Here is a 27,529-nt window from a genome sequence, read left to right on the forward strand (position 1 = left end):
CTTGTGTTGCAGCCCATGATGCAGTCATACTTCAGTGAACCTCTACTGTAACACTGCATTCCTGTTGGCCTTAGCTTCGCTGAGTGCCCACTGCTCACTGAAGAGGGAGATGGCCAACCATATCAACCTGCTTAGAGTAGAAATAGATGCTTTCTTCACCAGAACGTCTGCTCCACACGACACAAGTAAGGAATGAGATTGCTAGAAAAGACAAGTTCTATTTATCTGAGTAAGTATGGTTTTGACTTAGTCAGGCCATTAAGGTTACAATCCTGAAGTGGAAGGGCCAGGATGTTTGGTGAGCGAAGAGAGAGGAAAGAGAAGAGTAGGCAGCAGTACTGTTTTGCAATCTTGGCAAAAAACAGCAAGTTCAACGATTCCCCTTGATGATGGGATGGCTAAAACAAAAACACTCCCTCAGTGGCTCACACACCAGGCCCTGCAGACGTTGTGAATGCTAACAGGAGAACCATTGATAAGGGGAATGGACAATGGCTGTTTGCTTAAAAACTCTTCATAAGCCTAGGAACGAAGTTTGGGCAAAACATGTAATTATGCTGGCATAATTCACTTAATTTTGAGTTAAGCTAGTTACAAAACATTCCTGAAACTATGCTATTACGCACCATTCATGAAAAAAAAACGTTACTACGAACGTGCTATTTGAGATCAAAATTTACTAATAACGCAAATTAACAGAACATGAGCAGCTGTTGATTGTGGTGCTTTTGTTTGTTCTTTTTGCACTATTTAGTGCAAAATACATCTTCGAAACAAAAATTGTAGCGAGGATTAATTTTGCACAAAAAATGAAGTGCCTTACGGAAAAAATGATTGAAGAAAATATCCAAGGTGAGGAGCATTCAATGCTTCTATACTTTAGATGCGGCCCTCAGGGTAAAGCCTGGGCTACTCAGTTGCCTATAGCCTCGCTCAAGACCAGCACGGGAATAGACCTGCTGCATGCCATAACCGGCAAAAATGATATGCCTTCCTGCTTAACTTGTAAAGGGCCTTAGGTGTGGGTCTACCGTCACCATTTAGACATTCAGTCCACACACTAGCCTTGCCGGCAGTCTGTCCAGTTTAAATGATATTTCAGGCGTGGTACCCATGGACCATGGTATATCCAATTCTGAGTGTCCGGGGGAGGCAGACAAAGGAAACTATGCTTGGAAAGGTCTGTCTCTGGGACATCTCTTGGCTACAGTGAGCACACACCTAATCATTAACGAAAATCTATTTTTGCTCTTCAATCTGCTTCATAAAACTGTGTCTTACCACTGCAACTCATTGCTATTATTGAGTTTTTTTTTTTTTTTATACACAGCTCTCATGGCATTCCTTTCAACACATACAATCTAAATTCTCCATTGTCTAACCCCACTTATGCTCTATAATCACAGTCAGTCTTGCATATGTAATTTTGGTGAATGCATCATCCAGTGATAGAACGCAAGGCAGCAAACTACACTGTGGTTAAGTAGCCTTTTGCAGAATCAAACATTCTTTATGGGATAGCCTTCAACTCACCCAGAATAGCAGATTAACGTTAGTTACCATTCTATATTGAAAGGGCTACATACACACCCTTAACATTGGATACGTGCAATAAATTAAATGTATTTTGTTATTACCTTCAATGCAGTGCGAAATAGAAAAGTATCTGTTAACATTGCAACAGGTAAAATCGAAGTAAGAGTTAAACTTCGTAAACAAATTGCCCACAGCAGTTACATTGCGCCTTCTCAGACACTGGAGGCAATACATTTCCATTTGAATGAGTGATCCGCTTGTCCTACCATAATTGCCTCCATCGCCAAATGGAAATACTCATTCTCTGAAGGCATATATTTGTGTTTGGTGGCAAATTTTACTCGTTGTGAGTGGTGTACATCGATAGGATAATCTGTTTTCGTATCATGTGCCAATCTTCCTGTGGGATTATGGGACTAGGCCATAATTCATAAAGAATTCAGCTAATAATGGGGAAGCATCAACTTTGTGACTTAGTTATGAATCTAGGTTTATCATCTGGTGTTTGCATAGCCCATAGTGGAGACAATATGAAATGAAGCTAAATCAGACAATTCATTCTCGCTCTTTCTATAGTTGTTGCATTAGCATTGCATGTTCTAAGTGGGGTGCACCAGTGAGGGGCGTGTGTGTGCCAGATGGAAGATGAGAAATGTTGTAGGTGGTGAAACGAAAAATGTATCCACTAGTATATATTTAAAAAAACAGACCGTTCACCAGGCTTATCCATCGTCCTCTCACATTGTGAGCAACGTAGACCCACATAAGATGGTTCTGCATACTGCTGCCCACCTCATCACTCATGACCCGCTATCCTAGCCTCTCTCAAATACCTCATCACTGAAACAGTTAGAAGCCGGCTTCATGACAAGGAATTTCACTCACACCTGCACACATCGGAGGCAAATACACCCAGGTTTCTGGCAAAGAAACTAACCATCACAGTTAGTGGGGTGCGGAAAGGACAATTTTTTAAAGTAAGGAAGTTCTAATACCTTAAATTCCCGATTTTTAAAAGACGTTTGGCAAGATTAGCTCTTGAGTTTGAGTGGCAGAGTGAGGGCTTTGAAATGGGTGAGGGGGCTGGGACAACTGCCCACTTTCGCCCACGCCTAAAACGTCTACGCACATGTGACTAAGATAGTGTGTATAACCTTTTCCTGAGAACATCTTTGTGTAATTGTATTCAGGCAACTACCAGTGATTAAGGAGGTAAAATATCAGCTTGGTTGTTTCCTAGCAGCCTCTCTAAGATTTGGATCGGTGGACGCCCCCAAACGATTTGCTAGATTAATATATGTGTTGTTATTCGGGTGTAGTCAGTGTCGCAAATACTACTACTGCGGGGTGTAAAATTCAAAAAGGGATTTAACTGGAGTAACTCTCTAGTAAATCTTTAGGATTAAAGATTTTACAAGGAAGGGTAAAACATACAGATCTTAATAAAAAAAATAGGTGAAGGGAGAAATTTCGGATCAAATATATATTTTAACCACAGTACTGTGTGGAGTATAGCTATAAACAGAAATTTAGTAGTTCTCTTGTTAAGCCTCAATAGCCCCCTCTTTAATCCTCAAACGTTCTATGATAAGGACATGCCAGGTTTTCCTGTCGGGGTGGGGCGAAGGTGGGGGTTGGTGAGAAAGAAAGATCTTTTATGGTTAGGTCTCTTCGACTTTCCTTATTTGGGCATTGCCAATTAGTTATTTAGGAAATGTACACAGCCACTGGAATTGTGCAGCAAAGGACCACCAAATTATGCTGCAGAAAAAGGGAAAAATAGGAGTAGGAATGTAGCACATTTTATGATAGTATTACTTCACTAGTTTGACATTTTGATACTTCTTAAACTTGCCTGGGATTAGGTTTCACCTCATTTGTAACGGTTTAACACCCAGACATAGTAGTAAGCAACGGAAAGGATACCATTCAACTATTGCAAAGGAACATTCACTGGACAGCAACATCACCGCGTTTTTAGTAAATTTCTTTTGATCAGTTTGAGCTGAAACTATTTTTTGTTAGAATCTGCAGTTTATGCAGGAGGCGAAATGCTGCCAATCCAGAACTATGCAGAACACGCTATGGCCGCGAAATCGCGCTATTGTCACTTGCCTGCTGTCAATGTCCCCTCTCTGCCTTTAGATGGGAACACCTCTTAAAATTGTAACAGTGCAAACGTGAAAAAAAAAGGAAAATAATGTTAAGACCAGAAACCTCGGTGCAAATGTCGTGCCGCATCTTTAGTTGTTGCGCACTTCACACCTTGTCCCAGGTGGAAGATAATCTACACCCCTACCTCAGAATGTGCTCTTCCTCAAAAGGAAACTCGGGCATCTTCATCCCTTTGTCCACCTCGACCCAGATGCTGTGCACAAGAGAAGAGATGTAGAGCTTTGCATTAAGCACATGCATTTCGGAAACGCAACACACTCACGTGACAAGGAACGAGTCACAGCTCAACTTTGTTTTTTGCACGTCAACTGCTCCATGAGCAGTTGCTGCTACTTTCAAGTTATATGTAGTACGTTCTAAATTCACATCACTATCTGACCTCTACATTTTGTTGACGCCACTAAAGTTTGCTTTCCACATGCTCACTGATTAGTTTCATCATGCAACGTAGTTGTTGGTTGTGCATCCCCCCACCACAATGTAATACATTGTTGTCTGTACCTGTAGAAACTAAGCTCAAATATATTTTTGGGTATGTACCTCCACCTCTTCGCCAATGTGTACTCCCCACAGGATCAGGAAAGCAGATTTCCGATTCGAGGCATTTATTGGTTTTGTATTCTCTGGGACTTAAACATCAGAAGATACATTTGTAGAGCGCCATATTCAGCATGTTTTTGGGGGACCATTGTAATATCAATTTGAAGTGCACCTTACAAGTGTGTCGGACTGGCCTATAGGGCAATCAGACAATGCCTGAAAGACTGGTCTGACAGGTCAGTGCGTGGGCCAGTTTTTGGACTTTTGTGAGCCTGTTTTATGGTCTGCTTGACAGGTTTTTAGTTTTGGTTTCCCGGGCATAATTTTTTTTTTTTTAAACATATAAATTGCATGCAGACAGCTCAGTTCCATGCAGTTTTCCATTCCTTGAAAAACATTTACTCAGCTTGTATTTACAAGCTCAAGACTGCCCCAGTTGACTGTGACAATGCAGTGGATGCGTTTACCACACATAATTTAGCATGAATGCACCTTTACCACGCAAACTAAGTTTATCAACCCCTTCACTGCCAGACCTTTTCCCCTTCAGGTGCCATGCCTTTTTTTTGGCTATTTGGTGCAGTTCGTGCTTAGGCCCTCATAACTTTGTCCACATAAGCTACCCCGGAAAATTGCGTCTTTTTTTCCCCCAACATCCTAGGGATTCTAGAGATACCCCTGGTTTGTGGGGTCCCGTGGAGGAGAGCAAGAAATTTGCCAAAATATAGCAAAAATTTTGTTTTTGTTTTTTTTTTTAAACAAAAAATGGGGAAAAAGGGCTGCAGAAAAAGGCTTGTGTTTTTTTTCCCTGAAAATGGCATCAACAAAGCATTTGTGGTGCTAAAATCACCAGCTTTCAGGAACACGCAGACTTGAATCAGAAAACCACATTTTCAGCACATTTTTGGCATTTTACTGCCACATACCCCATTTTTTGGGTTTTTGGCCTCCTTCCAGTTAGTGACAGGATCCTGGATCCCGGTAAGCTAAACATTTCTGGAAAGTAGACAAAATTCGGAATTAACCAAGGGGTCATTTGTGTAGATCCTACAAGGTTTTCCTACAAAATATAACAGCTGAAATAAAAAAAGATTGAAATTGAAGTTAAGAAAAAAAAAAAATGTTTTGACTTGTAGGTTCATCAAGAACCCTAGGTTCCCAGAGCCAATAAAGGAGCTGCACCTTGCAATGGGTTTTCCTTGTATACCTGGTATTCAGCAATTCATTTGGTGAAATAAAAAGAGTGAAAAATAGGTATCAAGGAAACCTTTTATTTCCAAAATGAGGACAAGATAAGGTGTTGAGAAGCAGTGGTTATTTGCACATCTCCGAATTTCGGTGTCCCCATACTAGCATGTGAATTACATGGCATTTCTCAAATAGACGTCTTTTTTACACACTCTTACATTTGGAAGGAAAAAATGTAGAGGAAGACAAGGGGCAATAACACTTGTTCTGCTATTCTGTGTTCCCAAGTTTCCTGATAAAAATGGTACCTCACTTGTGTAGGTAGGCCTAATGCCCGGGACAGGAAACGCAACATGGACACATCACATTTTTATATTGAAAACGGATGTGTTTTTTTGGAAAGTGCGTAGCTGTGGATTTTGATCTCTTAGCTCAGCTGGCACCTAGGGAAACCTACCAAACCTGTGCCTTTTTGAAAACTAGACACCTAGGAGAATCCAAGATGGGGTGACTTCTGGAGCTCTCACCAGGTCTGTTACCCAGAATCCTTTGCAAACCTCAAAATTTGGCCAAAAAACACTTTTTCCTCACATTTTGGTGACAGAAAGTTCTGGAATCTGAGAGGAGCCACACATTTCCTTCCACGCAGCGTTCCCCGAAGTCTCTCGATAAAAATGGTACCTCACTTGTGTGGGTAGGCCTAGTGCCTGTGAAAGGAAATGCCCCAAAACTCTATGTGGACACATCAAAATTATCAAAAACAAAACTACCAGTTTTTTTTTTTGGGGGGGAGGGTGGGGGGAGGGGGGAGGGGGGTCCACCTGCGTTTTTGGTCCTGGGCTCAGCAGCCATATAGGGAAACCTACCAAACCCAAACATTCCTGAAAACTAGACACCCGAGGAAGTCCAAGGAGGTTTGACTTGCATTGATTCCACAGTATTTTCATTCCCAGAATCCTCAGCAAACCTCAAATTTAGCTAAAAAAACAAAAAAAAACAAAAAAAAACAAAAAATTCTATGTGGGATCACCGCTCCGGGGCAAATTTCCTACCACCCAACGTTCCCCTCAGTCTCCTGGTAAAAATTATATCTCACTTGTGTAGGTGGGCCAAGTGCCTGTGAAAGAAAAGAGCCAAAAACATGTCAAAATTGAGGGGGAACCAAAGCGGGTGCAAAAGGGCAGTTTGGGGGAAAAAAAATAAAAACTTTCGGCTGACAAGTGCAGCCGAATTTTTATCGGTATAGATGCGACAATGCTGGGTGGTAGGAATTTTGTGGATTCCTGCAGATTCAGGAAAGCTACAGCACAAAAATGTGGGAAAAATGTATGATTTCCAGCAAAGTTGGAGGCTTGCAGGATGTTGTGGGTAGAAAAGTGGTGCAGGGTGCATATGAAGCACACCACCCTGGACTCACTTAGGTTTCAGAGGTGTCTAGGTCTTGTGGATTTTCCTACATGGCAGCGCCCCAAAGTCCAAAAAGTGCATCAATCATCATTCCAAGTGGGACGATTTTGAGGGTTAGACAAGCTCTTATGGCCCAAATGTAAAACCAAACCCAAAATAATCAAATGTCCTCTTGCTTGCCATGGGATAAGATGTTTTAGTGTGCTGGGGAGAGCTGAAAGACTGTTACCCCCTTCAGTTGGGGTGGGGGCATAACCATGCCCATACTGGTTGGTAGCCACCACCCCACTATTAATTCCCTGGCATCTAGCAGGCTTTCTGCCCTCCCCCCATTGGGAATGGATCCGGGGTACTTGCCCCATCTGCCCTCCAGTGCGCAGAATAACTTTGTCCCCATTTATTTGGGGTGGGGGTATGGCCATAACAACACCGTCTTTTTTTTTGTTGCATTAAAAAAAAAAAAAATCTTCCCTGGGCTCTCGTGGGCTTTCTGCCCCATTTGGGGGGCAGATATGGCCAACAGTAATGTGCCCCCATGGGGAGCAACCCTTTCCCAAGGGGCTGCCCCGCCAAAGCACCCACATACACACACCCCAATCCCTGGTGCCTAAGTTGTTTCTGCCCCCTGTAGCAGATCGACCTAATAGAAATAGGCCAACCTGCCCACAAGGGGATCAGAAGTGGCCTAAAATAAATTTGTCCCCTAGGGGAACGACCCTTGCCTAAGGGGTCGCTCCCCTTGCGTGAAACAGACAAAAAAAATAAAAAATCCCTGGTATCTAGTGTTTTCTGCCCCCTTTGGGGACAGAGTGGCCTAAAAAAAAAATAATATAGGCCGATCTGCCCCCAAGAGGGCAGAAATGGATAAAAAGATTTTTCCCCCAGGGGAGCGACTCTTTCCTAAGGGGTCGCTCCCCATCTGTAAAAAAAAAGAAAAAAAATGCCTGGTGCCTAGTGGTTTCTGCCCCCCATGGGGGGCAGATCGGCCTAATTACAATAGGCCGATCTGCCCCCAAGGGGGACAGAAATGGCCTAAAAGAAATTTGCGCCCCCCTAGGGGAGCGACCTTTACCTAAGGGGTCGCACTTCATCTGTAAAAAAAAAAAAAAAGAATCCCTGGTGCCTAGTGATCAGCCTAATTCCAATAGGCCCAGCTGCCCACGGGAGGGGCAGAAAAGTCCTTAAAAAAAATGCCCCCCAACCCCCAAGGGAGCGACCCTTGTCCAAGGGGTTGCACATCTTATTGAAATATATAATGGGCAGCGGAAATGCTAAGAGAGACATGAAAGGAACGGAAAGGCCTTTCCTTTCATGCCTCTTCCGCCCCACTTCCCTGTCGGAAGAGAAATGCTCAGCTTCCAGCGCGTTCTGAGGTCACCTCTGATGAGGTCAGTGCATGATTTGCGTGCTGATGTCATTAGGGGTGGACAGAGGGGTCAGGGTGGAAGGGGAAGCAATTCCCCTTCCACCCCTGCCCACGGGTGTGGGTGGGAGACTCATGGTGGGAGCGCTAGCGCCCACCTCCCCATGGGCCTGGTGAAGGATGAGCTTGTCTCGTCCCTGGCACATGGGAACTGTGTGCAAGGACAAGGCCACCTAGCCCCATGCACCGTAGGGGTTAAAGGAAAGATAAACCCTTACACCTACAGATGTGAACAAGGCGGTTCATCGGTTAAAACGTGTTGGGTGTTTCAGAGGTCCCTGTATGCTATGCTGGATTATTTATTTTCACTTGAGCAACTTTCCACTGTAACGTCTCCTACATTACAGTGGATAGGCGCTACTGGAAACTGTTCGGGTTGTAACACACTCATGCCCACAAGTTCTGGAGGACCATGGAGTTAGGGAGGGAGGAAACCTCCCAACCCGCCACTTTCTTTTTTATTATATTAACTTATAACTTTTTTTTTTTTTTTTTATTGAAGGGAGATCCCCAAAATGGCCCTTATTTCATATGTTTACTGACCCACTTTTTTTTTTAAACCTTGCCACCCTATTTTGTTACCCACCATTAAACCCTAAAAACATACCCTTACCACCCTATATCCTTACCCACTCCATAAACCCTAAAAATATCCTTACAACCCTTTATCCTTACCGAGCCATAACAATTAAAAAAATAACATTACTCAACCCTAAAAACACCTCAACAACCCTATATCTTGCCCACCCCAAACCCCAGAATATAGTGTGCATAATTATTTTCACTGAAAAAACCACAAACGCTACAGGGATGTTTTTGTTAGGAATGTAATTAAAAGAAATCTAGACATTCACTTAAACCAAAGGTTACAGGTACATTAAAAATAGGATCATATTTTAAAAGTACAAAACCACAGAAATTCACCAATTATGGTTTGAGTTATTTCAAGTAACTATAACTCACCCCCCTACAAAGCACAGTTATCTCATCAATAATTTTACTTGCAAATGTCAGTGACATTATCAATGATGTTATCAAAGATGTCATAAATTCTGTAATATCTGAGGTAATTAGCAGTGCATGGTGAGGGCACAAGCTATAGTTACCTTGGGGCACAAGTTATAGTTACTTGAAATAACTATGACTTTGTACATTTGAAATGTGAGATTAACTATAATATCCCTGTAACCTTTATTTTTTTTGAGCAAGTTTCCATGATATTCTTAATTCTATTTCTTAACTATAATTTCCTTGTAACCTTTGTTTTTTTTCCAGTGAATTACTATGGTTTTAACGTAAAATAATTCTAATTACTATATGTTAATCCAACCACCACCACACACAGCGTTTGGCCGTGCAAAGTGGAGGTTGGCCGCAGGGCCAGGCCTTGGCCATGCCTGCAGACAACCCCATATAACCAACCCAATCCTGCACCATGCACAGCCTTTGGCCGTCCGCGACGGAGGTTGACCAAAGGTCGTGGCCTGGGGTTGGGTGGTTATGGGGGTGGTGGCTGCAACACAAAGGTTTTGCTGGGAAGAAAGACTTCCATGTTCCATCACGAAGAATGTTTAACATTTAAAACACTGGTAAATAAACAGCCACACCAGTATGAGATAAAGATTTTAACCCTCAACCTACTCAATCCAAGAGATTTACCAGTAGGCCACTAGTGACTCTGCTGTCCTGTGCATCAAAACATGGCTATACCAAACATCTTGCTAGTGTGACACTTTGAAGTCAGTGTACAGAGAGATCATGGCAATATCAATCTCCCTCGCTCTCTTACATCCCATTATGGGTTGGAAAAGAGAGGGGGGGGAGTGAGAGGTTGCAAGAGAGAGACATTTAGAGGAAGACATTGACAGAGAAATTAAGAGAGAGTATTTCTGGAACTTGATGAATGATCTACTTAGAATTATATATTTTAGGACAAATTGAAAAGAAAAATGTATCTGTCAATTAAAAAGAGTGAGATCAAGTTGAAAAGAAACTTAAGCAGGTGTGTTACCAGACATACCTCTTCTAGAGCCCTCAACCTTCAGTGTGAGTGTCTAAGATCTTAACCACTACACCACAGGAAATTCTTGATTATGTAGTGTCCAGGCACTACTATGTACCAGTAAATGAACAGAGATACCAGGATTTGAATCTTCAACCTACTTTGTGACAGTCCAAGAGCTCAACCAGTAGACCATACATTACTGTTCTTCTGTGCTTCAAAATATTACTAGATCAGAACCAAAACTCTTGCTTGCGTGCCACTTTGAAGTCATTCTATGGAGAAGCTATTGTTATTGCAATGGCCCCTCCACGGAATGACTTCAAAGAGGCAGAGAAGCAAGATGCTTGCTGACAGGAGAGGACCGCGCCTGCACACACACACACACACACACACACACACAGACTCATGTATTATACATACATATAGTTTTTTCAATGAAAACAACCAAAGGTTAAAGATTAGCTATAGTGAGAGAAACGTTATTCTTTCTACGCAAACAAAACTAAAAATGCACAAACATTAGAAAGTCTAAAGTTATAGCTATTAGTTGAATTTATAATTTACGCACATCAAAAGACTCATACCCACTGTTATCAATCAAAGGGAGAGAGCACAAGAGAGAGTGATAGCGCGAGAGAGCGTGAGAATTCACTGGGGAAAAAAGGTTACAGGAACATTCTAGTTAGGTTCAAGTTTTATATAAAACCATAGAAATTCAGCAGTTATAGTTATATCAGCTATAACTCGTGCCCTACGATAATTATAACTTGTAACCCGCCATGGACAATTTTCTCATTAATAATCCTACTGAAAATGCTGCGGTGATATTATTAACGATGTTATAGAAGATGTCATGACTCATGTAATATGTGGGGTAATTAGCAGTGTATGGCAAGGGCATAAGTTATAGTTACTTGAGGTACCTGCTGAATTGTTATGGTCTTGTGTGTATAAAATCTGGCAAACTAACTAGTGTTACTATACCCTTTGTTTTTTTTAACCTCAGTGAATTTCTATGTTTTTTTTTTATAATGCTATCTCCTAACTATAATGCCCCTTTAACTTGTGAGTGGTTGTACAAGTGTGTGGTGAGTTTATCTGTGGGACTGGCTGTGTGGGTCTGTAAGTGGGTTTGGGAGTGGCCATGTGGGTGTGTGAGTGGCTAAGGTTGTGTGAGTGGTTTGTGGGTCTGAGTGGCTGTATGGGAGAGGCTGTGAGTGGTTGTGTGGATGTTTGTCAGTCAGTCAGAGTGACCGTGTAGGTCTCTAAGTGGGTGTGAGTGGTAGTGTAAGTGGGTGTGTGAGTCCTATGTCGGTCTGAGTGGGTGTGTGAGTGGTTCTGAGGGTCTGTGAGTAGGTGTGTGAGTGGTGTTATGGGTGCATGAGTGGGAGTGAGAGTGGTTGTTTGGGTCTGTGAGTGTATGAGGTGTTTACTTGGGGTCTGGATCTAAGAGTATCTGGGTGGATCTGTAGATCCTCGTGCTAAAAAAATAAAAACACACACACACACACACACACACCCCCCCCCCCCCCTTTTTTGGACAATTTCCTGCCCTTGAGGGGTCCCTCATAGACCCCCTCTGTTAGTCCCATGCGGCAGGATACCTACACCCTGAACCCTTCTATCACTTTTTAATTTTATTTTCCCTGCTGGGAAGATGGTGGCCGCAACTTTTCTCTCAAGTTGCGGCCAGCCAAACACAGCACTGCTGTTGATGCGTGAATCTCTGAATCCATCCCGATCTGCGACGGATCAGAGTCCCTAGATATCTATATTTCTTTATCTCCAATCTACCAAGGATTTGCACCAAATTACAAAAAGCTATTTTTCTGAACCAAGAATTAGCCTTCTGACAAATTTGGTGTAAATCCATTCAGCGGTTTGAGTTGTAGTTGTGTCTAAATTCCCAATAGGAAATTGCATGGGGAAAGAGTTATGGCCCCCTTTTTTCCTTTTTTCATGCCACCCCACTTGATGAATTGCCCCAAAAATTTCAAGACAGCAGCTGAAGTGAGTGGGAAACTAGTTTTGAAAATTTAATGAAGATTCGTCCAACAGCGCCAAAGTTATTAGCAAAAAAAAAAAAAAAAGCCTTTCTTATGGAAACTAGGTCTGAACTATAAACTACCTATAGGCGACCAGTAGATAATTATATATATCAAAACCTACTGGCGGTCTCCAGTAGGTAGTTATAGTTTGGACCTAGTTTCCATATGAAAAGCGTTGTGTTTTGCCAAAAACTTTGACGCTTCTTAACAAATCTTCACAAATTTTTTAAAACTAATACGACATTCGGTTCATCTGCTGTCTTGAAAGTTTTGGGGTGATCCATCAAGCAAGGGGCCAAGAAAAAGAGGGAGTCCCAAAAATGTTTTAACCATTTATTTTCTAATAGGGTCTTTAGGCACACCACCACCTGAACCAAATTACACAAAATGTGGCAGGAAGCTAGATCTTGGAGCACAGATTGTTCTTTTTGTGATTTCATGTAAATGTTTTCAGTAGTTTGAGATATTCAAGGGCAAAAATAAAGAGAAATAGGGATGCAGCTCTTCTCCGGGTCCAACAGTATCCCTGCCAATTTCTGATGCTAATATCCTATTGGCTGCTAGCACTTACACAAGGAAGTGCTGGCAGCCATTTTGGAGCCCTGCTTGAGTTGAGTCCCCAAAAAAATTATAAAAAAACATAAGAGAAAAGAGGTCCGGAGCGCGCCAGCTCCCAGGGGCAATGAATACATGTGGGGGTGCCTCATGGGCCCCCTCCCTCGCCCCAGAGACAATCACCTCCCAGGGTCAAGATTGTTATTATAGTAGTAGAGGGGTCCTGCAGACCCCTACAGGTGCCAGGGACCACCACCTCCCCGGGGCAAGAAAATATATAAATAGCATGGGGACAGTCCTGCAGACCGTCCCGGGGACAGTCAACTCCCTGAGCCTAGGAAATGAAATTAGGAGGGGGTTCTGTCATGGATCCCTCGTGGACCACCACCTCCCAAGGGCAAATTTAAAAAGATGGAGGGGGGGCTGCATGACTCCCTCTCTGAGCTAAGGATGGCCCTGGGTACCACCAACCCTCGCCGCAGGGCTGACTCCTGCTACCTCCAGAGGTGCCCACCCTGATGAAGTAGCTATTTGCTTTTGTTGGTGGGAGAGGACTGGTCCCACAAGCAAAAGCAAACAAAAGTCCACTTTCAGAAAGCGGGATCCACCTTGAGTTACTGGACAGAATAATCTCAGCATGACAATTTCTGCATAATATTGAAGACTGTGTGCACCAGGCACCAACCTATGTACACGTGCTTCTTTTGCTTCAAAAGATTGGCTATGTGTAAACTTTTCACCACAGTATGAAGGCTGCAGGTAGTATGATCTTGAGCACCTTCAGACCGTGGTATTTTTAGTGAATAGCCTCTCTTTAGACAAGTTTTGTATGAAGTGTACATTGTTCTTAGTAGGTACTTTTTAATACTCGGTTGTGTAGTTCTCATGAGAGTTTCACGTCTGGAAACAGATTGGAACAGAGCAAAATGTCTCCATATACAAAAAAACAATGGTTACAGTACCCATTTTTCTACTGATATCGAACTTAATTTTTCCTTGTAGGTTCAGCGACTGTGAGGGGTTTAATACAGGTAAAGGCTGTCTGTAGAAGAGCATAATGTATGTAAAACAGATTGAGTATCTGGAAGAACTTGGCCTTCTCTGAATCAGGTGTATACAGATTGAACACATTCTGCAGTAGAGTTTACCCTTTTAAATGTAGTTGTTAGTCAACAAGTACTCTGTTACCCACAAAGTGTATAGTATAGGGTAAAATGCTGCACATAACAGAAGCTTGCTTTACCTATAGGGATTTTATGTATGATAGTATTAATAATTATTTATATTATTCTGAGCTATTTTGCACTTACTTTCATAGCTCTAATGCCATGCCCGTTTAGAGGAAAAGGTGTACAAAAAAAGCTTGGCTATTGTCACCAGACACCAGAGATGTCAAATATGATGTCATATCACATGCCATGAGGGATGTATTATTTGAGGTCGTAATCAGTGCATGGTGGGGCACAAGTTGCAATTCTCTGCTAACTATAACTGGTAAATTTCTGTGTTTTTTCAGTTTAAAATGTTAATGTCACTGACATTCACATAACTAGGTTATTTTAACCATAGTTTTTTTCCCGTGAATTTCTGCTTTGTTTTTTTAAACTAAAGTAATATTTCACTAGCATACTTAGTCAACCCCCACCTCTTTCATCCGTGCACAGTGGAAATTGGCTGCAGGGCCTGGCATGCACCAACCCCACCCCCCCAGACAGCTTTCCCATGCTGCACAAACCTTAGGCCATATGCAGGAGAAGGTTAGCCGCAGGGTTTGGCCAGCCTCCAGTCCCTCGGACCAAAACCCCAGTAGGCTGTCAACCCCATGTTGTGCAGTGCCTTTAGTGCGTGTGACATAGGGTTGAGCTTCAGACTACTGGGACCCCATTTACCCAGGGTCAAAAGATTATTATTAAGTAAGGAGAGGAATGTGCAGTCAGGCCCCACAAACTTTAAGCGGCCCCAGGGACTCAATCACTGAGGCCAGTTCTAGTAAAAAGAAAAATGGGCCACATGCTTCTGCCACCCCAGCCTTAAAAGGGCCCAGGGCCAAAATCTATGTGAAGGGGCCACGTGGTTTTAGCACTCTGTACACTTCACCACTGCTAACCAGTGCTAAAGTGTATATGCTCTCTCCCTTCAAACATGATGACATTGGATCATACTCAATTGGATTATTTAAATTTACGTATAGGTCCCTAGTAAAGTGCACTATACGTGCCCAGGGCCTGTAGATTAAATGTTACTAGTGGGCTTGCAGCACCGATTGTGCCACCCACTTAAGTAGCCCCTTAACCATGTCTCAGGCCTGCCATTGCAAGGCCTGTGTGTGTGTGTAATATCACTGCCAACTCGACTTGGCATTTAAAAGTACTTGCCAAGCCTATAACTCCTTTATCTACATATAGACCCTAGGTAACCCATAGGGCAGGGTGCTGTGTAGACAAAAGGCAGTACATGTACCTGTGTAGTTTACATGTCCTGGTAGTGTAAAGCTCCTAAATTCATTTTTGCACTGCTGTGAGGCCTGCTCCTTTCATGGGCTAACAGTAGGGCTACCCTCATATACTGTTTGAGTGGTAGCTGCTGATCTGAAAGGAGTAGGGCGGTCATACTTAGTATGGCCAGAATGGTAATACAAAATCCTGCTGACTGGTGAAGATGGATTTAATATTACTATTTTAGAAATGCCACTTTTACAAAGTGAGCATTTCTCTGCACTTAAATCCTTCTGTGCCTTACAATCCACGTCTGGCTAGGTTTAGTTGACAGCTCCCTTGTGCATTCGCTCAGACAAACCCCAAACACAGGATGCTCAGCCTCACGTGCATACATCTACATTGTGAATGGGTCTTCCTGCGCTGGTCGTGTGGAGCACCTGACACTTACATGTCAAAGGACAGTAACCTGCCCTCACACAAGGGACCCCTACACCCCCTACTGGGACCCTGGCAGTCAGGATTGAACTGAAAGGGGACCTTGTGCACTTCTAAGCCATGCTTTGAAGTCTTCCCCCACTTCAAAGGCACATTTGGGTATTTAAAAAGGGCCTCTGCCCCTACTAAGTCAGACACTTCCTGGAGAAGAGAATCTGAACCAGACCCTGCAACCTGCCCAGAAGAAATGCCTGGCTGCCCAAAGGACTCACCTGACTGCTTTCTGTGAAGGACTGCTGCCTTGCTGTTGCCCTGCTGCCCTGCTGCCTTGCTGCTCTCTGGCTGTGCTGAGAAGTGCTCTCCAAGGGCTTGGTTAGAGCTTGCCTCCTGTTCCCTGAAGTCTCAGGACCAAAAAAACTTCATTCCTGCAAGACAAACTCCCTGTGCGGCGAAAACGGACACACAGCCTGCATCGCGGTGAAAAATTCACTGCACGCCAAACCGGAACAACGTAGCCCGACTTTGCAAGGAGAAGATAGATGCAGCACCAGCGTAGCAACCGGAAATTTGACGCACGGCCCACTGGATTGACGCACAGCCAAGCCGGAACTATGTAGACTCTCTTCCAGAGAGAAATCGATGCAGTGTCTGCCGTGCAGTAGAAATTTCCACGCAACGCCCACTGGATAGACGTGCCCCTGTGACTTCATCCTGTCACTGCCGGATTTCAACGCATCATCTCCGGGGTATCTGAAAACCCTGCAATCAAAAAAAGGATCCAAGACGAGCGCCGGAAATCGACGCACACCACCCTGTTTTCCATGCATCGCCTCGTGGAGATTTAACGCAAACCAGGTACTTTGTGCTTGCAAGAGACATTTGTTGCTTTTAAGAGACAAAAGACACTTTATATCATTTCTACAGAGATATTTTCAACATGTACTTATTGCCTCTTAATCGTTTGACCTTCATTTATCCAGGTAAATGATATATATTTTTCTAAACACCGTGTGGTGTATATTTGTGGTGCTATATTGTGTTATTCCACATATATTTTACACATTGCCTTTTAAGTTAAGCCTAACTGCTAAATACATAAATAACTATTTTAACTAACAAGTACAATCATTTTTTGAAACTGTTGGAACTACTTGAAATATGTTGGCCACGTTTTCAAACTCTTCCAAAAGAGAAAGTCTACATCTCAATAGGGTTCTATGCTCAAAACAAGACGAATTGTACCAGTTCAGAACACAAAAAATCAAACACTATCAGCCCAGCTGAAATAAAGCATTAAGAAGCATTACTAAAGGGCTGATTTTTCTTCTAGTATATGGTTTACTGTCCAAATGTATTTTTCAATGCACTTTTTTGCTACATTAGTCCTTGTGGTCCCTGGTCGCAGACCTGTACTCCTAAAATCCATGAGAGTCTCTTGCTAGGTAAGGTATCAGTTTGAGCATAGTTCGGAGGGGTCATATCAAAAAGATTTTTTTTTTTTTTTTTACCCCTGGGCATCCTTTTCATGTGTGGTGTCTGGCTAGAATCACTAAGATACTGTCTGTGAATCATCACAGAAATCTTGCATTACCAGCTAGCTAACAACCAGGACTAGCTTTTGACCTGGGCACTGGATGCTGGCCGTAACCAATGTGAGCTTGGACCGTCCATGGAGGAATTCTTAAAAATTATGACAAGAAATGTGCCAGTGTTGATCACACTTTTCAAATGCAAATGAAATGGCCCATGTAATTTTAATAATATCTCTAAAATAACCCCTACCACATAAAATAAAAAAATAACAATGTAGCTCATATACCTACCGTCACTTTCTGGAGTGCATACCGTCTGTATCGGATGTCATCCATCAGGTGCTCAAATGGTGTACGCTCGTATTCTACTGGCAAGGTCTTGTACAGTCGCTCTGATGCACTCTGCAATCGAATGCCATTTTGCATTTCTTTTATGACATTACACCATAGGCGACTCTAAACAGAATCAGAGATCTAGGTTAACAGCCCATCATTTGATTTTTAGCACAAATTCCCATTTTTCTCAACACAACATTTTTATTTCAATTACATTTTTAACTGCTGTAGGGATACTGTACATACACACTAAACTATGCTGCAAGGTACACTATACCCGACAAAGTATAAAAAGACTTAGGAAACCGTGAGTTGGACCTGGCCCTTTCTGCAGGGTCATTTCCAATCTTTTTGCTGAATTTGATTTTTGTGGGCTTCAGGACTCTGCTAATCAGTGCTAAAGTGCATGTGCTCTCTGCTTAAAACGGAACATTGGCTTATCCTCAATTGGCATATTTAATTTACTCACAGGGCCTGTAAATTAAACAATACTAGTGGGCTTGCAGTACTGATTGTGCCATCCACTGCAGTAGCCCTTCAAACATGGCTCAGGCATACCATTACAGAGCCAGTGTGTGCAGTTTTTAATTGCCACGTCGACCTGGCCAGTTAACCCTCTTGCCCGGCCCAAACCTTTCTTTTTAATACATACAAGTCACCTCTAAGGGGGTCCTGGACAGCCCAAAGAGCAGGATGCAGTGTATTTAAAAAGATGGTCATGTACTTTAGGATTCACATATCCAGGCAGCGAAAGACTCAAATTTGTTTTTCACTACTGCAAGGCCTATCTCTCCCATAGGATAACATTGGGATTGCCCTCCCAAGTTTAGTGTTTCTTGAATCACTTATGGTAAAGTTGAATTTTAAATTGGAATTCTGAAAATGCCACTTTTAAAAAGTTTCAATTTTCTTACTTTAAATCATCTAGTGCCTTCTGTCCGTCTCCAAAAACACCTCTGGCTGGATGACAGCTAGGCTCGTGTGTATTCCCTCTAGACAGCCACGCTGAAAAGGAGTCTAGGTGTGACACACAGACCATCAAAATACTGATGGCCCACCCTGGGCAGAATGGGAGGGCAGAACCAACACACCTGAATAGAATGTGTCCAGGGCCCACACAAAGGGTTGCATAACCCCCTGTAGTGTGTCTGGAGCCAAGACAGGAAGGACAGGTACTCTGTGCACTTCAAAGGTCTCTCTTTGAAGTCTTCACCACTTCAAAAGCATCACTGGGTGCAAGAACATCTCTCTTTGATGCAGACGCATTGTCTCTGCAAACAAGGACATCGCAACATCGGCTCAGAAACAATGTATCTCCTTCAGCACTAACGCATTACCAGCTGAGCGTCGCAAAGGGTTCACCAATTATGCATCTCAGACAATGCAGATTGGAAACGATTCATCGCCTCTGCATTGTCCACTATGCCCCTTGGATTAGGACTTATAGGTCGATGCATCCTCTATCCCAAAGGTACTTTCTCAGCGGGACAAGGTTGGTCCCTGTATCCAACCTGTACTAATTTCCGGTCAGTTTGACTTTTCAGATTTGGTCCGGTCTAGCATGACCAGATAGCCGCTGATGGCGCTGTAGGCTTCTATGCACTATATTTGCAGTTCTTCTTTTAAAAAATTGGATTTTCGTCATTTTGGTCTTGTTTTGTTCATTAAATTAAGCTCCCTTTCTCTAAACTGAAGTGGATTATTTGTGTGTGATGTTTCACTGTTATAAGTGTTGCACAAATATTTTACACACTGCCTCCAAAGTTGAACCTACATGTCTAAAGCTACCGGAGGGTGAGCACAAGTTAATTTATGGTGTGTATCTGAGTTACCCTGACTAGGATTGTGGTTCCTGCTTGGACAGGGTGCATATCTATTCCTAAGAGAAACCCAGTTTCTAACAGCATGCCTACGGAGGCACACGTTATTTTTAGCAAATGGAGAAATTTCACATTTCATATCTATTTTCATTTGATCATTTATACATGTGATTACGGAGACTAGAGAAATAAGACTTTTCAAGACTTTTCAACAGTTTAAGCACAATATACACAAATTAAGGATAACAAAACCTTTTGACAGTAAGACAGTCGAATTTCCAATTGGAAATGTAAAGGGGGGGTCATTAGGTGGCCATGGGACTATCCAAGTCTCTCAAACTTTGTCTAGAGCTATAAATAAAATATGCATACAACAAATTCTTGCATTATCAACCTTGTGGTTTTATTAAAAATATTACAGAAGGCAAAAATGTGGTTAATTAATCTAAATAATTAGCATACTAATAAGTACACAATAGCTCTGCAAATAGGCACAGTCTAAAAAAAAAAACCAAAAGATCAAAGGCTTTCTTTAAAAAAATAAATCTTTTATAATATAGAAGGCCACAGATTCTCTTAGCAGGACATTCTGAAACAGAGACATGCATGTGGAATGCTTATACACCTAAAATAAGCATGCACTTTTCTGCTCCATTTTGTGGAGGGATGTCAAGATCACCTAGTGTGGGTAGGTCATGCTACCTAAAGCACACATACATTTATCATTAACTTCTAGCACATTAAAAAAAACTTACCTACAGGATTAATGACGTCATTCATTACCATAAAATAATTTGATACTATCCCAAAACTTATGTTCATAACTGTGCAATAATCCATCATAGAGTAATTAACTATCACCAGAAAGATTTTTAAAGTTACATTTTCCATACTGTAGACTATTGGTACCATGGTGCACTACTTTAAAAGGGTTAAATGTAAATATCTTAAAAGTTAAGTAGCTGCTGGGAACATATACACAAGAAATGGTGGTCAACAGTTTGAGAGCGAACCAAGGTGGAGAGACAGAAGGCCACATTAAAAAGAACACCATAAATCGTCAGTTGGTTGAGAGAAGCACCAATGTTACACTGCCTTCACTGAACAACAAATCTTCCCAAACAACCTGCATTATCACACACCAAAACCCTTCCTCGTGAGGATCAAGAAACACCTTCCATGTATCCCAGGTACAGGGAGCACTTGCATACCCACTAGGTTTACCATTGGCTGTACGCCTTTTGGCTTTGAAAGTGCTTGTTTTGTATTGTTTTGGCAAACATCGTTGAGGAAACTGCTAGGCCCTCACAATATTAATAAAAAAGCCTTCAAATGCACATATTACCGGAGACGTCCCTGACAATGAAAATAACTACTTAGTATGTGGATGTGCACTTTGTGAATGAGCACAATGCCACTCACAGTGAAGTTAGCTGAGGCTGAAGTAGGTCGATTCTCTGCCCCTGCTGCAGTGTACAAAAAGTGTACAATCTCAAGTATACAGTGACAGTTCAGGATCTACTGATCCCATTGAGCATGGTCAAGACTGGTTTGCATATGGCTGGGTCTTATCGGAAGTGGCATAGTGTGTAAAATAATGATGGACTGGCATGCAGCCTGAGTAATGACTATTGAATGATATAAAGTATTCCATCAATCACTTTTTTTTTTGCTTACTTTAGTGTGTTGCCTAAGAGGTAAGCCCAGACATGGCTCCTATGCACGTTGTGTCCCTCGAACCAAGTTGTGTGTTAGAAACGAGGTCCCTAGATGGCAGTGGTTTGCACTCACTCTAGGCAGGTTAAGGGAGTCACACACCTAAGATAACTCCTGCTCACCCCCTTGGTAGAAGCAGTCAGGCTTAGCTCAGAGGCAATGTGTAAAACTAAAACACACACACACCCACCCACCCACACACTCCACACCAGGTTAGAAAAATAGCCAATATTTATCAGAATAAAACAAGACCAAAGAGACAAACATATGCAAGCCAAGATACACATTTTCAAAGATTAAACTTCAGTACAGCACTTAGAGAAACAGTAGCTCCAACTGGGACTATCATAACGTTGTTTAAGGAGTTGTTCCCAAGAGTCTGACACCACTCAAGGGATTGCAGACTAGTCACAGAGCTGCACGGAGCCCCAGGTACAGTACCTTCAAAAACAATTAAACAAACATGTTGCATGGAGTGGAGGCATCGCTTCCTTACTGCTACCGGGGAGGGGAAGCGCCAGTTCCTTACGGTTGCAGGGGAGGTAATGTGGCATCCATAGCGAGCCATCGGTTCCTGACGATCGGGAGTGGGTGGGGTTAGTCGATTAATCCAGCAGATCAAGACATACGGTGCCGATTTCATGGTGTTGCCATCACACAACATGGCCACAGGGGCTGTGGCGGGGTCAGATGTCCCAGACGTCGGGGACACAGCACTTCAGACTCACGCTGTGGAGGGACTTTGGAGGCACTGTAGCAGTAAAGGGACTGGCATCGCTCATGGTCATTGCACTCAGCGGGGACCAAAGCTCCTGGTGCAGGCAGCAGCATCTAGTCAGACAGCGGCATCGGTTCCGAAGTCGCTCTGGAGTCAATGCACTTAGTTTCTTCTTAGTTTCACCAGAACTCACATCCAAGGGCCCAGGTGCTGAATTTGGCACCACTTGGCAAATAAGGACTTTCAGCAAGAAAGTCCAGGTGCTGGCAGAAGTCTCAAGGACATCAAAGACTTCATCTAACAGAAGGTAAGCTCAGTTCAAACCCTTGGAGAACTTTGGAAAGCAGGATGTAGAAAGCAAAGTCCAGTCCTTTCACTCCCAGGACAGAAGCAGCAGGACAGCAAAGCAACACGCAGAGTGGCAGCCCCCCTACAGCATCCAGCTCTTCTTCCCAGCAGAATGTCCTCAGTCCAGAAGTGTTCTGAAGTTGTAGTCTCAGAAGCCCAATACTTATACTCATTTCTGACTTTGAAGTAAGCAAACTTCAAAAGGAAAGTATTTGTAGTGCACAAGAGCCTGCCTTTTCCCACCCTTTGCCCCAGACACTCCAGGGGGTTGGAAACTGCTTTGTGGAAGGACAGGCACAGCCCGATTCAGGTGCAAGTGTCAGCTCCTCCCACCACTCTAGCCCAGGAAGACCCATCAGGATATGCCGGGCACACTTCACCTCCCTTTGTGTGACTGTCTAGAGTGAATTCAGAAACAGACCAAATATCAACCTGACCCAGACGTGCATTCCACAGACAGGCAGAGGCACAGAATGGTTACGCAAGAAAAAAAGCCCACTTTCTAAAACTTACTATCTAGAAACCAACTTTACCAAAAGATTTATTTTTAAATTGTGAGTTCAGAGATCCCAAACTCAATATCACTATCAGCTCCCAATAGGAACTTACACTTAAAAGATATTTCAAGGTGATCCCCATGTTAACCTATGGGTGAGGTAGGCCTTGCAATATTAAAAACCAAATTTGGCAGTATTTCATTATCTGGACATGTAAAACACACCAGTACATGTCTTACCTTTTGAATACACTGCACCACTGCACCCTGCCCAATGGGGCTGCCTTGGGCCTACCTAAGGGGTGACTTACATGTAGTAAAAGAGAAGGTTTTGGTGTCAAACTGGAAATTCCAAACAGCCCACAGACACTGCCATGGAAGGTCTGAGACATGTTTATAGGGCTACTCATGTGGGTGGCAAAATCAGTCCTGCAGGCTCACTAGTAGTATTTGATGTACAGGCCCTGGGCTCCTCTGGAGCACTTTACTAGGGACTTACTAGTAAATCAAATATGCCAATCATGGATAAACCAATCACCGCTATAATTTAGACAGAGCATTTGCACTTTAGCACTGGTCAGCAGTGGTAAAGTGTCCAGAGTCCTAAAGCCAGCAAAAACGAAATTCCACACTGGATCAAAACAGGACATCAGAAGCCAAAAAGACAGGGTAAACTACACCAGGGGCTGACAGGTATAACACTATAGGTGGCTGGTAAGCCCCAGCTACAGCAAAACCAATACCAAGTTGCTTGAATTTCGTTCAGGGAGACCTGGCTTGGCAGTTTGGGCTGGACTATTCCCACTGAAGCATGACTGATTTACATATGACTGGGTCCAAACTGAGGTGAAAGGGTGTGCAAAATAATAATGGACTGGGAAGCAGTCCAAAGTAATTACCAGTGGCCAAGCTTAATTTAAGCATTCCATCCATTTTCTTTCCATACTTTACCATGCTGTAGTGGGTAGAAGAAAAACGTGAATGACAACAGACCAGTAGCTTAAGAGGGCTGACTGAAAGCTTGTGTAAGTAAATATGTTATACATATGTAGTTTTAATAAAATCAAAATGTTGTGGCTAACGACAGGACTGCAAAGGACATTGATTCAGAGGAATTTATGGTATGCTTTAGCAGGAGGTTTGCTTTCAGAAACAAAACTCCTAGAACTTGGCTGAAAGCCCCCTGCTACAATACAACTTAAATGCAATTCACATCAAGTTGTTATTTGGCATTAACCAACTGATGTGAACACTGTATAGGGAGAGATGGAGTTAAAATACATAATGTAATCAAAACACGCCCTCCCCTCCCCTTCAATCAAGTATACTGGTTGTAATAGTAGACATTCCATAGACTCAATCCAATGTAGCAATCATTTGGACCCTCTGACAATAAAATCATGCAAGTCTACCAAGGCAAATTTTATGGCAAGACCGGAGGCTCTATTATGCGTTCTTTTCTTACTTTAATTCAAACAGCAGCAGTCAAGAAACTACAACTCCCAGAAAGGTTAGTTGAAAAAACTGACCAATGGGAGCAAACAATAACCTGAACTGGACCAATAGGAATGGGCCATAAACCATAGAGAGTACCCTTGACTGCAAGCAGCCCTCTTTTCTTGCTGCTCGCAGTCAAGATAAGTACTCTCCTTTTGTCTCCTTCGTATTTCTCGTTTTATTTTCCTTTATATTCTAACATTCGCAGTGTTATTGTAGTTTTTATCGCTTAAGCATTATATAGCATATGTTATTTGCCGTATACCGCTTCGCGGCGGAATTTTACTCCCGTTTCCCCCCCCCTCCACCTCCTAGCTCTGGCCTCCCATGCGCGCGCTCCGTCGAGCGTTCCATCGTGCAGTTCGTTTTTCCTTGCCAGCGCGCGTCTTGTTTGAACGCGCGTCTGACAGGAAACATTTTACCGGCTCCGTGCGTCTTCGCCGCAGCTTGTTCTTCCGCTCGCCTTCTCGCGGCGGGCCCAGAGGACAGCGTTTTTCTCCGCTGTCGCTCCTCGGTGCCGTCGTGCCTCTCAATTGACTTCCTCTCCTTCCAGGTCTCCTCCTTGGGGGAGGAGCTAGTTAGTTTTGGAGCGTGTTGCTCCAGTTAACCCCTCATAGCCTGTATTCTATTCCTTTTCAGCACACTGCTGGGTCCTTGGCATTCCTTCCAATTTTTAACTGTTTGCTGGCATGGAATCAGGGAGTTCTCCCTCACGGTCTTCCTCTCAGGAGGAGGAGGAATCTTGTCAAGACTTGAACAAGTTTATCCAGTCCTCGGTAAAGCACGCTATGAAAGCGTCCATGCAAAAAATGTCAAAGAATATTGAGAATTCTGTTTTGTCCATGATGTCCAAATCTATGGCCTATTCTGCGGGGGAAAGCAGAAAACGGAAACTATCCTCTTCCAAATCACGCAAAGGTGCACAGACAGGAAGTGAGCTTGACTCACACCAGACTGAGGACTTGATTCCTCCCAGGCCTCCTTCAAAGGAGGGGATTTCAACCAAAAATACAACTACTCAATCAAAATGCAAATCTAAACTGAAGCATATTTCTGTGCCTAAAAAAATCGTGATTTCAAAGATTTTGGACTCGGACGATGAGGACTTGGATGAGTTATCTCAATCTGATAATCTGAATGATACGTTGTCCCCTCCTTCCCCCAAACGTATCAAATCTGCGGCAAGTGGTCCTTCTACCAGCATAGTTGACTCGGAGGGTGTTCCCATGTTCGATCCCTCCCTCATTCAACACCCTAACTCAACTGAATGGCTACCACTAGACCATGTAGGTGAATACATCTCTTCCCGCCTACGTCTTCCTTTAGACAAACAAACCAGGTCCAAACTAAAATCAGAATGTCCTAGACCATCATTAGATTCCAATATTACAGTTACCCCAACTATTGATGATTCCCTCATCACTTTCTTTACTAAGTTCGGTAAAGATCCCCGTAAGGGAGTGGATAAGGCCTGGACCACTTGTCAGGACAAGATTTTAGACGTGGTGGGCCCTCTTGCAAGAATCTTCGACATAGCTGAATCGGCCAGATTAGAGGAATCACCTATTGATCCCTTGGATCTTTCCCTTTGGACTCAGCGGGCCTTTTGTTTTTTGGGCAATGCGAATTCGGCTATTATACACGAAAGACGCAAGGGCCTTTTACTCAAAATGGACGCCAAGCTGGCTAACTTGGCCACTCGAGACCCCGGCATCCAGGCTGACGGAAAGCTCTTTGGAGATAATTTTATAAAAGACGTCAGTCGCTTCGTTTCAACGTTTTCATCCTTGGACAAAGCCCAACAAAACCTCAAAAAAGTCTTTAACCAACGTGTTTTTGCCCGGGCCGGTAGAGGTAGGAGCCGCTTTACCGGCCGTTCATACAGGAATCAAGGCTCAAGAGGATATGCCAGCTCATTCAATTCCTACTCTCACGAGTTCAAACCCCAGTTCTACCCTCAAAGAACTAGGGGTTTCCGCAACCGTGGCCAGCGCTCCTCCAGACCGCCCATTAATCAAGGTAAGCCAACCTTCTGGCCCTCCTGTAGGAGGTCGTCTGCGTTTCTTCCTTCAAAAGTGGAAGTCAATCTCTGCAGATCCTTGGGTACTATCAACCGTTCAGGGATATCAAATCGAATTCTTTTCCCTCCCTCGCCAATCTTGTCTCCCTCCCTTACCAAAATTTTCTCTGGATATGTCCTCTCTAATCTCTTTAGAAGTTCAATCTCTCTTAAAAAAAGACGCCATCCATTTGTGCACACCAGACCCATCCGGGTTCACCAGTTCCATATTCCTTGTCCACAAAAAGAACAAAAAACTAAGACCAGTAATCAACCTGAAGTCTTTCAACCAGTTTGTCATCTACCGACACTTCAAGATGGAAACTATTATCCATCTCAGGGATATCTTGCTCCAGTTCGACTGGTTAGTCAGACTGGACCTACAAGATGCATACCTGACGGTTCCTATTCATCCTGCTCACAGAAAGTTTTTGCAATTTCTCTGGAATTCAAAAACGTATCACTTTTCTTCCCTTCCTTTCGGACTATCTTCCGCTCCCTGGTGCTTCACAAAACTATTGAGACCGGTGGTAACCTTCCTTCGCTCCCTAGGTATCAGACTGATTATTTATCTCGACGACATTCTGATCATGCACCAAGACAAATCTTCTTTACTGTCTCACCTGCAGATTGCGTCCAGTCTCCTCTCAGATCTCGGTTTCATTATAAACCACGAAAAGTCGGTTCTTCTGCCCTGTCAACAAATAGAGTTCCTCGGTTTTCAAATCGATTCAGTTTCAGCGGCTCTTTTCCTTCCCCGGTCCAAAGTCTCCGCAATAAAAAAAGAACTAATCTTAACTCTCCAAAAAGAGGTTATATCTCTCAGAACCCTCGCGAGGGTCGTCGGCCTTCTCTCGTCCTCCATTCAGGCCATTTTTCCTGGACCTCTCCATTATCGCGCCCTCCAGCGCCTCAAAATCCTTCATCTTCGTCGAGGCCTTGCTTATTCCGACCTCGTCACTTTAGATCAGGAATCCCGGATGGAAATTCAATGGTGGATATCCCATTTAGACGCTTGGAACGGCAGGTCCATCTTCCCCTCTGTGCCCGATCTTGTGTTAGAATCCGATGCAAGTCTCACGGGCTGGGGCGCCCGCTGTGGTTCGACATCGACTGGCGGTATATGGTCCATAGAGGAGTCCAGATTGCACATAAACTGATTAGAGCTTCTTGCAGGCTCCTTTGCGATCAAAAGTTTCACAAAAAACAGAGCACGATGCTCCATTCTGCTGCGTATGGACAATATATCGGCGGTGC

The 27,529-nt window shown here is 43.3% G+C and overlaps 1 protein-coding gene across 1 annotated transcript in view; it reads right to left on the reverse strand.

The window, feature by feature from the left end:
* The window catches only part of LOC138247235 (protein spire homolog 1-like), a 275,991-nt gene that overhangs the window by 190,144 nt on the left and 58,318 nt on the right, over window positions 1–27,529 (reverse strand). Inside the window, exon 6 of the mRNA XM_069201970.1 lies at window positions 17,574–17,738. Within this exon, the coding sequence (XP_069058071.1) occupies window positions 17,574–17,738 (165 nt within the window). The remainder of the gene's footprint in view (window positions 1–17,573; window positions 17,739–27,529) is intronic.

Source organism: Pleurodeles waltl, chromosome 7 (assembly GCF_031143425.1).
Source record: "Pleurodeles waltl isolate 20211129_DDA chromosome 7, aPleWal1.hap1.20221129, whole genome shotgun sequence".
In the NCBI taxonomy this organism is placed as follows: Eukaryota; Metazoa; Chordata; class Amphibia; order Caudata; family Salamandridae; genus Pleurodeles; species Pleurodeles waltl.